The 13,145-nt window shown below is 31.2% G+C and overlaps 3 protein-coding genes across 3 annotated transcripts in view; 1 reads left to right on the top strand and 2 right to left on the bottom strand.

Moving 5' to 3' along the window:
- The window catches only part of LOAG_18231 (ELM2 domain-containing protein), a 10,177-nt gene extending 7,108 nt beyond the window's left edge, over window positions 1-3,069 (bottom strand). The window contains exons 1-9 of the mRNA XM_020450894.1: window positions 2,975-3,069; window positions 2,721-2,788; window positions 2,273-2,372; window positions 1,988-2,080; window positions 1,439-1,573; window positions 1,171-1,291; window positions 825-940; window positions 553-697; window positions 159-290 (exon numbers count right to left, since the gene is read on the bottom strand). Coding sequence (XP_020305374.1) covers window positions 159-290; window positions 553-697; window positions 825-940; window positions 1,171-1,291; window positions 1,439-1,573; window positions 1,988-2,080; window positions 2,273-2,372; window positions 2,721-2,788; window positions 2,975-3,002 — 938 coding nt within the window. The 5' untranslated portion in view covers window positions 3,003-3,069. The remainder of the gene's footprint in view (window positions 1-158; window positions 291-552; window positions 698-824; window positions 941-1,170; window positions 1,292-1,438; window positions 1,574-1,987; window positions 2,081-2,272; window positions 2,373-2,720; window positions 2,789-2,974) is intronic.
- Window positions 3,070-4,364: 1,295 nt separating this feature from the next.
- Window positions 4,365-4,679, top strand: LOAG_08149 (hypothetical protein; the record flags this gene model as incomplete). Its single annotated transcript, XM_003143681.1, has 1 exon — window positions 4,365-4,679. The coding sequence occupies one exon, from the start codon at window positions 4,365-4,367 to the stop codon at window positions 4,677-4,679; it is 315 nt and encodes a 104-aa protein (XP_003143729.1).
- A 1,101-nt stretch (window positions 4,680-5,780) lies between these two features.
- Window positions 5,781-12,574, bottom strand: LOAG_08148 (hypothetical protein). Its single transcript, XM_020447628.1, has 16 exons — window positions 12,501-12,574; window positions 11,944-12,024; window positions 11,369-11,454; window positions 10,981-11,149; window positions 10,624-10,737; window positions 10,331-10,490; window positions 10,026-10,158; window positions 9,540-9,714; window positions 9,086-9,235; window positions 8,752-8,892; window positions 8,511-8,616; window positions 8,198-8,344; window positions 7,780-7,916; window positions 7,418-7,604; window positions 6,722-6,844; window positions 5,781-6,198 (listed from the first exon to the last, which is right to left on the bottom strand). Exons 1-16 carry the CDS (start codon window positions 12,510-12,512, stop codon window positions 6,101-6,103), a joined length of 2,019 nt encoding a protein of 672 aa, XP_020302162.1. The 5' UTR covers window positions 12,513-12,574; the 3' UTR covers window positions 5,781-6,100.
- Between the last annotated feature and the right edge of the window lie 571 nt (window positions 12,575-13,145).

Here is a 13,145-nt window from a genome sequence, read left to right as displayed (position 1 = left end):
GGCAATTTCATCGAAGATGACGTGTCCAACGCACGTGAAAATGTTCCAACCGCCCTGGATATTATAAAAATGATAACAGCATCGAAAAAATAAGATAAAGATATACATGTAATTCTGGAAGTCCTCAAGTTAATGTCTACTACATCAATAAATAATACCTTGCAACAATCAAGAATTGATCTATATCGCGATCTGTTAAATTGTGATGCGGATGATAAACCAGGAATTCACGTTTCGAAGTTGTTACGACTGTTTCTTCATCATCTTCATCTTCGGCAATTACCAAGTTTCTGAACTATGATTACAGTAAATACAAAAAAGTTCGATCTTTAGGATTTTTCGAGAATGTATATCCCGAAATGTACCTTCTTTTCAGTCTTGATATTTTTTGAAGATTGCCTGAAACTGAAATGAATCTCGATCATTCAAAATATTCGATTATATCACATAACGATGATGGTGTCGGGGATAGCATAATCTACAAGGCTGTCAAAATAATCAGAAAAACTATAATCGAACTTACGATAGAGAAAAAAGTGTATTCAAATTTACCCATTTTCTTTGTTTTCATCCATAGCATCTGGCGCCACATCTTCAGGCACCTCACACTGATACTTTTCACCAACTCTTATTTCACCTTTATCAGCCAGCAATGTCATTGCAGTTGGGTCAAATACCAGCGAATAAAAAAAGCATCCTAGAAATTGATTCCTTTAAAATCTATTTTGCATACTGAAGGAAAGGCCAATATCTCCTTTCTTCAGATCGTTTCAGCAGAAACGGTAACTTTTCATCTTTTCAAAAATTCTCAGAACATACGTCACGATCTAAGTACATGTCCGGCGTTTCAACTTCACTCAGCAATGTTACGTTGCACTTGCCACGAATATGTGTTGCTGGAAGTGCTTCAATTTGTCGAGTAAGATAGAGTTCATGCTGTCTGGAAATAAAAAACGATTTTTGTCGTTTTTTGTCGTGGAAATAAAAAACGATTTTTGTCGTTAAGAAGTAAGAATCAGTGGATTCCAACTTTCCAGAAGCAAAAAATTTTAACAAATCATTATTTCATGCAATATCACCTTGATATGCCATCACAAGACACCAGAAATCTCACCGAATTTCGACAAGTTTTTAAATTTGCAATTCAATTCTCCGTTACGTATAACTTACCTTAATACATGTCTTTCTTTCGGTGTTAAATTTTCAGCTCCTTTTGGAAGGCCCGCAAAACCGTAACCACCTTCCTTCGACTTTTCACTGTCTTTATCCTTTTCATCGTCCTCTTTGACATCTAAGAATATAAAATCAACAACATTCTCATTTTCGGGAAGCAAAATGATTGATTCACAACATGATGCCATGCTTCCGGATGTGCACTGAGAATCAGTAAATCACCAATTATAATACACCGTTTTCAACTGCAAGCGAATAAAATTACCTTTATTTTCAGACTCAACTTCCTCATCATCGCCGGTATCTACACACATAGGCTTTGGTGAATTGCTCTCTTCACGAATATCAGTTGTCGCTTCCTGATTGCTTTGTTGACCATTTTCAGGTGAACTTTCATCATCTGTACGAATTAGTTACCATTGCTATATAGCACAAAACTAACACTGCTGTCATATTAATTTCAAATAACCAAATATTGAAATCAAAAATTTTGTCTATTGAAGCATTTCCGATCATAACTACATGAAAAATTTGTTAACTCAAGAGAATAAATCTCTTATTTCTCACTATATATCCAGACGATAGTAAATTTATGTCCGAAACCAGTCAAATATTTCCATCTATATACCGCTAATCAGGCTGTTGATGGTATTTACTCGAAAATTTCCAGAATATGCCTCACACTTTCACAATATTATAATAACTTCTAATCCCAAAACATAGAATTTACATCAACTGTTCTCTTTCTTCAGCTACTTGGATTCAGTAAAAAGTCTAAGAGAGTTGATTGAGACTAATGATTAAGACTTTTCACCTTTTTTCATTCCATCGGACGATTCATCACTTGCATCTCCCGATGGAGCAGATGGCGTAACAACAAGACGTCGTCGTGTATTTATCACTTTGTCTAAAAAAAAAAAACTGAGAAAAAGTGATATGCTGCTTCTCGTATATTTTCACTCGTATATTTTCACAATTCTTTTTTACTTGCTTTCGAACTTAAAAAAAATTTTTCACTGCATTCTAACTACAATAAACATTCCAAATATCACGCGTTACGTTTCCACATCAACATGTAACACCCAGTCTAATTACTAACCAACTCTTTCTGCACGATCAGCTACTTTAAGCAAAGATGTAGGTAAGTCGCGCCGTCGACAGAAGCATGACACTTTCGCTTCCACATTTCCTGATGGTGTCTGAAATTTCGTTCAAATTTGAAATATACTGCGATAAATATTTGAAAATATGATATTCTCCAGCAAGAGTAATATATATCACCAGAAAATCGCAAACATTAATTAGGAAAAAAAGTTATCCTCCGACATAGGTGAAAAATGAAAGATGACATGGAGGAATAAAAAACAGGAACTGTTACACAGTCATTTACTTTCCACTGTTTCTTGAGACAAACATGTAAGATAAGCCAAAAAAATTATTAGGCAGTTATGTAAATAAGTAAGTAAACATTTTTCTTACCTTGATCATATGTAAGTACTTTCCTTACCTTATTCACAAGATTCATAAGATGTAAATATATTTCTTACCTTATTTAATTCTTCAATTTTTCGCACTTGATACGGAGCTGCACTCGAAATTTCAAAGTACACAAAGTCTAAAAGAATAACTGAATATATCAAAAGAAAAAAAAAAGTTGAAATCAAGGATCAGTCACTCGTCATTAATTATTTAATCATTTCGAGTAAGCAAACCTTGAATAATTAACATGAGATAAACAATAGAAGACGAAGAAAATAATAACATTGACCCATGAATTTTATTCCAGAATTTAAAACTTTACCTCCAACTCGATACATATTCTGTGCCATCGTAATTACGCATTAACAATGTCGATATGCTGATACAAAGTGAACATAAATACAAAAAATTCTGAAATAAAATGACAGATTTAAAAAAGCAAATTATACAATACAAAATCTGAATATTAACACATGAATAATTACAACAATATCTCTTTGCAATGATGAATAAATTATAACTCGACTAAATTAAATTACTTAATAAAATAATAGTAGTAATTCAGTATGTATTAAAAGTAATATTGGAAGGAATCAAAACTGATGAAACTTATTTAATCAACGAATAACAGTGCTAAACAAATAATGTTAAAAAGTAAAAGGTTAAACTTATTGTGGAGCAAAAAAGAAAAATTCTTAAATAAACAATTGATTCGAAAGATGTGAAAAGGTAAGAAAAACTGCATTCCATTCCTTTTCATTAAATTTCAAAATTCACTGATTTAGAATTCATAGAATACGGTAAAAAAAAAATTGAATAGAAGATGAAAAAAAGAATCCAACAATAAATAATGAAGGAATACATCCCAGTAATTTTTAGTTTCTACCTTACATTTGCGATTCAAGCAGTACAAACAACAAATCCTAAAACTACTGCTTGATATTATTAAATTATCGTGATATTAAAAAGTTCCCATAAAAATGATTGACATCTTTGCTACAGCAGAAAGTTTCACTAAACAATACGGTAAGAAGCTTTTCATGAAATCTTCAACATGATACATATCCGTTATATCAGAAAGTCTTTCCATAAGATCATCGACGTGTTACACTCCGCTACATTAGCAATGTGACACACATCCGCTACATCCGAAAGTTTTTCACGTGACCTTTGACGTAACAACATACATCCGCTACATCCGAAAATCTTTCACGTGATCTTTGACGTAACACATATCCACTACGTTATACACTAAGACATAAGACTAAATCCATGTCTTACGTAATAAATAAATTATTAGCGAAAACAACGATGAGATTAATAAAGCATAAAGAGAAAAATCAAATTAAACTAATCAAATATTATGATTATTATCAATGATAACCTTTTTCTTCATTTATCTACTAATTTACACTAAATAAAACTTACAAAAAGCATCAATTTAATACTAAAGATATGATATCAAAATCTTTAACAAAATTAAGCATATATTAATATAAAATATAATAAAATAATTTCAAATATAAATAAAAATTCCAATTTTAAATTCTAATATTATTTAAGTTCGATGACTAAAATCATTTTAAGCAATCAATGGCAAATCGCCAAAAAAAAAAAAAAAAGTGGATATAATGAGGAGAAGCGGGGGAGTAGGATGATGAAGGAAGGATAGGGCGGGGAGAGATCATTTTCTATCCATTTGGATATTATGTATGGAAAAGCATAAACAGCTGTGGTGCTACCTTTCTACTGCGAAATCATTTTATGAGCATCTATGTATATGTGTGTCCGTTCGTCTGTCTGTCTGTCTGCGTGTCTGTCTTTCTGCTTATACATCTTCTATGCGCAGTATATATTTGTCCATCGTGGAAATCAATATCTTAAGTGGACCCTATCAAAGGACCAACGATCAAGTTACATTTATTTATAATTTATTTGGACCAAGACGATCATTGTTATCATCATTATCACCATCATCATCATCATCATCATTATCATCATCATTATCTATCCTACACCTATATTGACAATCGGTTGCACTTATCATCTATCTTTGAATGGTTGACAACTTAAAAAAAGTCATTTATTATGATAAAAATTTGAATTTTAACTGTTAAAAATCTTTTTCAACCTTCTACAAAAAAGTAAATCGGATTTTAAGAATCGTTTCTATATGAAATGCATGGATTATACATACCTGTTATTAACCTGTCGTTAGATTAGATTACATTTTTGTTTACAAGAAAAGGAAGATAATTTGTCAATAATGTAAAAATACAAATAAGAACGAATGACTCCCCTACTTTATATTGCGCTATTACTTACTGTTGATATGGATACGATTAAGACAATTTTTATAATTTATCAGAATATTCCTTTAAAAAAAAAAAGAAAAAGAACGATTTAGGAAAACTCATTATTGATTTCATTAATTTAATGATAATTATCAACTTCATGAATTTACAAATGAAAATTCTAAATGAAATATAGTGATATTTTAGCTCAATACCTATTAACTCATCATACACTACGCCTTATTTCCTGTAACAAATGTTACAATGTTATTCAAATTCTAATTATCGTTAATTAAATGATTGGACAGTGGCATTTGCTATTTTCGTACGATGCAAAAAGAAAAAAAAAAATTATGCAAATGTCATAGCTTAATTTTACCTTAATTGACATCAAAATTTATTTTAAGCTTTAACATCAGTGTACCAAATGTCGTGGCCTAATTAAGGTTATTTGCAATCAATCAATATTATTGATAAGGATGATATGCTTCATCCTCTCAAATTCAACTTCTGCAATAATGAATCTTCTAAATCCTTCTTCTTTCCTCTAAAAAAAAAAAATCCTTATATAAAAAAACCTCAACAAATTTGGTTGATTGTATAGTAATTTCAAAAATTTCAAATATCGAAGTAAATTTACAAATCTAAAATAAACAATTGAAACATTCTAACAATAAACTCATATAGAACTTGCCGTTACAATAATCTTTGGCAAAATGAAACAACAAACCAAAAAGACCACTATGTTTTATTAAATCCTGAATTCTTTTCCAAGAAAAAGAAAAAAAGAAGAAATGAAAATAATAAACATGAAAATTGATAATAAATAAATCCCAAAGATGAAGTAGCAAACATAAAATTACAAAGGAAGTACATATTTCAATTATAATTGCTTCATTGAACAATATGGTAAGATGTTATTTTCGTTCATCCTATTGACAACGAAAGAAAATTTGATAGGACGACTAGTAAATTACCAACATTGATCAATCAATATTATTGATAACAACTGCACATTGATCAATCAGCCATTCAAAGCAATAGATTAAAAGAAAAAAAATCATTACAGATTTTTTCTAGAAATGATAAAATACAGAAATACTTAGAAAATTATTCTCCAGGGCAATGTCTCAATAGAGAAAATGAGCATAATCTTATTCAAGATATCCAGCATTAACGAACATTTGTCGCATATTAACAAAATCCGGTATCTTTGTCGTCCCCAAATCCTCGAATACATCAGCTAAATATGCTGCAAAACGAAAACTTTGATTTTGACAGTGAAACTTCTATTACTATTCCAAACTACCAAAGTGCAAATTCTATATGCTTTTATATACTCGCCTATTTCTTCTATCTAATTCACCATTCTTGCCGTAGCTTATCTAAAAAATGTATACACATGAGTTATTATTGTGTTTTTGATCGAAGACGTGGACATTCCTAAATACATGTCTAAGGAGTGCAAGAAAATTCCTCTGAGAAATTAGCATACTACGAATTACAACATATTTCATTCTCAACTTTCGAAAAGGACGAAAAATATAAAACATCACAAATTCAGAAATTCGATGAAAATCTCTCAATCCCAGCATTTACCAGGAATGATCGGTAATCAACAAAATACATCATTAGCTGATAATGTTGCAACCACAGGATGTGGCAGCATATTCAATGCCTTTCAATAAGTCATATTCCTTCAATTTCGCAGCTTGATACTCTATGTTGGATAAATGAAATCCTAAACAAAAGCAAAAAACAAAAAAGCTGCTAACTATAATCAACTGAAAGTTGTCGACATAGCGAACTTGAATATTCATCAATATCACCAACTGTATCAACAAAGCATTCTTGCACAACAACTGCACATTTACCAATCCACCATGATGGAATATCGTCTAAAAAAAAGTGCAATAATATAAATTTCCAAAAATTTTGCTTAATTTTACTTTAATTTTACCATTTCATAAAAATTTTACTTTAAAAAATAAAAATTTTACTTACAGTCCAATTAAGGAAAAAAAATAACAGTACCACCCCGATTTTCATAGGAAAAGTCAACGATGGCTTTCAGATATCTAATGCGACACCGACAACGACCTGATAGTGCAGATAGATATATATCGCACGATATTCAAGGAAGTATCACGAATATTAGGAGGTGTGTCGAGAAGTGCGATCCGTAAGTGAATGGAACATAATAGCTCGATCGTATAGTGGTAATTACGGCATTAAAAGGAAGAAATGTCCATCAAACTATTTAACCCATATTCTAATCTAATTTTTTCAATGAAACAGTTTGTTGAATATTGATGTCTGGCTTCATTCAGCTGACCATTTATGGTATTCAATCAAAGATATGCTATGAGTGTACGTTAAATAGTTCAGGAGGATATTTCTTCCTTTAATAGCATCCTCACCCAAGTTCTGCGCAAATATTTCTTTTACTGCAGTTTCGTCAAATAATCTACCTATAGTTTCTAATTTTGCAGCAAACATAATAGCTGAAGCCATATTGCTATCCTGTGAATAGGCAGACAACTGATGAGCCAAGGAAAGGAGTGCCACACCAGCTGCTGTTACGAATTCGTTGGGTGAGGTTCCAAATGATGGTACACTTTCTTGCATTTTCACATTCTCAGTACTTTTATCCGATATCTATAACACAATGTTCTACAAATGACAGCAATCAAAAAAGTGGAATGATTGAAATGGGAAAATACCATGATGATTTATGCTTCCGGAACTTAATTTCGGAAAAACATTATTGCCAACATTGATTATAACAGGATGTGTTAAGTATGCAGTCAGAAGCAATAAACAGTTAACTTACAATGTTTCTCAAGCCACTTTCCATATCTGTAACGAGGGTGCATGAAAGCACTTCAACAGTACGCGCAATAAATCGCTTGTTCATTTTCCGGACTTCTGCACGCGCTTTTACCAAGGTAATATCACATTCTCCTTTAGCTACAAATAAAATTTAATATTTTGCGAAACTATAAATATCCTGGAATCCTGCATAAATGATTGTAAATTAATTATTATCAAAACTGAATTCCAATCAGCTCCGGCTAATTACTGCTTTCGTAATTAGTTTTTACATTTATGAATAAGATTCCCCTATTAATAACATTTACTTGGTCTCTTTATCCCTGTAAAAAAAGAAGCAACCGTCTGTTACGAAAATTAGATTTCCCCGCGGCTTAGACTTTAACATATTATAAAAATGAAAAAAGGTATGAACAAACCGGACGATTTGCTTTGAAAATTTGAAATCTCGTTGAACAACTTCTCTGACAATCTGCTGATAGCAGGATCTGTGTCAGTGACTCCTAATTGTTCAGACATATCTTTCAGACGTTGCTTATCATTATCAATCCATGTCAAAAGCTGTCCTGCAAAAGTTATTCTGAAATTTTTCGTTAATGTACAACTAAAAAAAATTTCTTTTTTACATAACAGAATATTTCAGGATAAACGATTAGAAAAATAAGGCATTGAAAGTCATTATAAAAATATAAACTTGATATGTTTATCAAATCTATAATGATAAACACAAACCTGATATGCTCACCAAACGCAAAACATCTTCGTCTTTAATATTACTCTTATTCATATGCGTTTTATAGAATTTATCCAACATCGATATTACATTTTCATACATTGTCTATAGTGATTATTATAGTAATGCAAAAACTAATATGGAATATTGCCCATCAAAATTATTCAAACGTATTATAAACTTCGATAAACATTGTACTCATATAAAAAACTTCGTTACATGAATATTTTGTATACTAACCCGAAATGCAGGAGTCAAAAAAATAATTCCAATATTGCCAAATGTTTCTTTGGCCATTTGCAACAAATAATTACTTTCCTCGATAAGCTGTGATAGCCTATTAAAAAGTTGTTCCAAGCATGCAAATGTATGTGTAGAATCCTGGAAATCAGTAAGACTATTGCAGTTTCAATTAATCCTATTAATCTCTGCGATATTTGAACATGTTTCAGGATAAAATCAGTGAAAAGAAAAATTTCTAATAAAAGATAGCAAAATCATTTGTCAATTGAGGTCGCGGAAAACACCAGTTATTTATCCAGTTTTATAGTTAAATAGTTGGTCAATAACAAACTAGTGAAATATTCGAACAATTGGCCAGGAATGATATCGCCAGCTTCGTGTATTCATCGGCTGTAAAGAACAGGAGAAGTTCGCCAAATTGTGTAATGCATTTTGCTATGGATTTGTCATCATCAGGATGTGAAATATACTGTGACACTACCTGGAATTCGCAATAATCCTGAACACTATATATCAGAATTCAAAAATATCTTTGATTAAGCTATAAAAACAAGTTTTCGTAATATGTAGAAAGCACTCCACCAAATATCTAATTAATTTATTCATGAAGCATTTGTCTGAGTTCTCAAAGTTTTTTTATAATCGAAATTTTATTTGTCGAACACCAATAAATAGCTCATTATTATAGAAGAGAAATGATTGCCTATTCGAACAAAAACTGCATGGTAGAATTCTTGAAAAATCAATCAGAAATGAAAAACAGGAGGATACAAAAATTCACTGACCAATCTGAATTCTAAAATCATTTTCAGTGTTTGCGAACCAGATGGATCATTTTCTAAAGTCATTCCAATTGTAGCTGTACATGCATCCTTGATTTCTTTTTCTCGCATTAGGATAGCTTCGCTAAATGTATTGGACAAGAAAACATCCGGAGCATCGAGAACTTTTTCTACCCATCTGAAAAAAAAGCGAAATTCCTAGAATTTCTGAATTTTAACTTTCATCTTTCCATAACAGTTACGATTTTAAAAACGCTATCACTTGAAGAGTAAATTATTTGGTTCGAAAAGCTAAGTTTCATTTTTCTTTATGCTATAAAATATATCGTTAATGGATTCTCCCCCAGCTTTATTCTATTCAAAATGATGGATTGTCCATACAAACTCAAATAAGTGAACACATACATTAATTCATTTCTCATCCCATAATAATCATTATGTTAAGAAATCATACTGATCATAGTAACACTCCTTTAGAGGAAAACTTACCCATCCATTAGCCGTTTATAATTCGAAATAATGATACCACGGGTATCCAAGTACAAATCGGATAAATTATTAGTCGTATGAAAACTAAATTTATTCTCACCTTCCACGTAATGTCTTATAACGTTATTAAAATCTGAAATTAGTTGGAACTCCTCATGTTTTATAGACAGCATCGTTTGCAATTATTAATCCAAAATAATCCAAACTTTCTCTTTCCCGAAATGATCACAGTAACACTGCTTTAGAAGAGAACTGACCCATATCAAGACCGATGCCCAAGGTTTCGAATGAAAAAGAAAGAAAACCTTCAATTCTTCGCAACATCTCATATTTTTGTTTGATCGGCAACAGATCATCCACCGGTGTTTCCGATTGTATTGCTAATACAATGCGCGTCGAATACCAACTTAAGAAAACATCTTTTACTTTTTCCAGAAAATCTGCTCGTTCTGGAACATCCAGGAACTGAAATCATCTGCAGATGAAATACCAGTCACAGATAGTAAAATCCTCATTACTTGCACTATTTCGATTTCATGTTTATTAATAATTTGAAAATTAGGATAAATTACGAAAACCCAACCAAAAATTTCACAACCTCAGAAAGAGATTCATATGCTTTTTGCAAATTGATAACAACATTTTCTGGTGCTGGTTCATTTCCGTCCAAATTTTCAATAATAATAACATTTTCCTTCCATAACTTACGAGCCTGTAATAATCGTTATCTTCGTACAACCTTATTTATGAATTAATTCAATAAAAATTTGTTTCTTTTTCATTCAATCCGAACACAGTCAATTACAATGTGATTTACCTGTTCGTTTATATTTTAAATGAACAAATAAGTCCCAGTAAAATTTAATACAACATATATACACTTGCCCCTAAAACAACATTTACGCACTACTCCATACAAGACAATAATATTTTACAAAAATTTTTCTTCACCCACCATCAAAATTTTGATGAGATCGGTTGCACGTCTATCCGCTTTATCATATATCGCGATTGCATCAAATTCATTGGCAAGCTGTTCCTTTGCATGTGCATCCACTACCATTTTTAGGCGCTCACGAAGTTCGGCGCAAGATCTAGCACATTCCTCCAAATTGCTTTCGTCGCTTCAATTAAAGATCAACTTTTTCATCAAAAAACTATTTCTCAGTTCAACAGGTATTTTCTCGAATGAGAAGTAAAAATGAAAAGAAAAAACAGTAATTGTCATTGTTCAGCATTCAATTCAATAATGCCACCATTTATTATTTAATTCAATGCTTAGGCAACCAAGCACCTAAAGTGATGAACATTTGGGTTAACATAAAAAATTAGAAAGCACATACTTTTTGGTGCGCTCAAATTCAGTTCTTATCTTCACCAGTGAACTTTCTGCCTCGTCAATTTCTGCTTCAACTGCTTCTAATAGAGTCTGAAAAGCAAACTGATAATTTGCATGCTCATATAGTTTATTATTTCAGTTGCTTGGATAATAAGGTATATATGTAAACAATTAGAAGGATGTTACGAGAGTTGCGACAATTCAAAATTATGAAACTCAGAATGTGCGATCGAAATTGAGACTTAATATATCAGCTGTAACCGCATAACGTCATTTCATATAAAATTATCATTGAAATACTTATCACTGAAAATTACCATTGAAAAATAAAATTACCACTGAAATATTTTTAAAACCTAAAAACTTTCAACTCAGCAAAGTGAATGCAGTGTTCCCATAAATAACAATACATTGAAATAAATTATACTAAATAAGTAAATAGTAAGACTATTGTCTGCTTAGGAAAATAGAGGAAAAAGTTATCAGGTAAGATAAATTAAACAAGTAATAAGTGAAACTGATGGACTACGACTGGAACTAAATATGACAAGAAGTACGTGAAAAAATTAACAAAACCACCTTAATAGGTTCGTTCCTAGAATTGATCCAATTTACGAGGTTAGCTGTATTCCAGTGTTCCGGAAAAGTTGGAATTTCAATCTAAAAAAAGGAAAAAATAATGCAAAGAGAACATGAATCTTATATTTGTATAAAATATAAAATACATCCAAAATGTTACAAATGTATCCAAAATGTTACGAATGTATTACAAATAATGTTATAAAAATACCAACAGTGCATCCTATTATGCATTAAAATAAATAAATAAATAAATTTTGATTTGAAACATCGATTTTTATGAAAATTTGAAAGCCAACAGATTTCTATGTCTCGATTTTTGCTTTGTTTTATTTTGAAATCTTACCTAAAGTTTTCATGAAATCAAGTATACAGTTATATTTAGATAATCGTAAGTTTCGATTATCGTTCGTAAATTTCAAGCTTTTTTTGCAACTTTTGAAAAATAATTAATAAATTAAAAATGATAAGATTATACCGACATTCCCATTTTTTTCAAAGTTAGCGTTCTTTTTCGAAATTTTATAAAATTAGAAAGATATATCTGATAAGCATACTTTTGGCATCATTAGCAACTTGCCGTTCACTTAAACATACGGTAACAATCCAAGCTGTCACTATAACGGATTGATTAAGACCTGATTCAAAAGATTTTCATATCGGAGGCAGAGTTTCGTTATTTCTTGATACGCGGTTATTCGAAAATGATTCCGGTTTGTTACAGTTTTGTTCGTTTGTATTTTACGCGGTCATTTTTACGAACATTTACGAAAGAGCTTTAAAGTATATAATGAAGCTTTCTTTTCTGGTTAGAAAATGAGAAATTTTCATTTATCTGTCTGGTTGCTATTATTCCGGATTTGATTTTCATTTATCTATCTGGTTGCTATTATTCCGGATTTGATTTTCATTTATCTGTCTGGTTGCTATTATTCCGGATTTGTTATTAGTTAACAATTCGTTATGCTGAAATTGAAAATAATTTGCTGGCTCTCAAAAAAAAGGCAATTCTGTCACATTTCAGGATGTTTAGAATTTTCTGGCATACACGAGATTTCACAACTTTTCGTTCCATTACAGGATTCTGTCCGTTGGGGAAAACTTCGCATATTTTCTTCAATTTCCTCATGTGCATACTTCTCAACCGGAAAAGAATTCGGCATATGCATGGTCATTGAGGCCGGTTCGCTTAACACTTTGGT

Source organism: Loa loa (genome assembly GCF_000183805.2).
Source record: "Loa loa unplaced genomic scaffold supercont3.233, whole genome shotgun sequence".
Taxonomy (NCBI): domain Eukaryota; kingdom Metazoa; phylum Nematoda; class Chromadorea; order Rhabditida; family Onchocercidae; genus Loa; species Loa loa.
The sequence above is the reverse complement of the archived record's forward strand: the minus strand, read 5'-3'. Positions and strand labels throughout refer to the sequence as shown.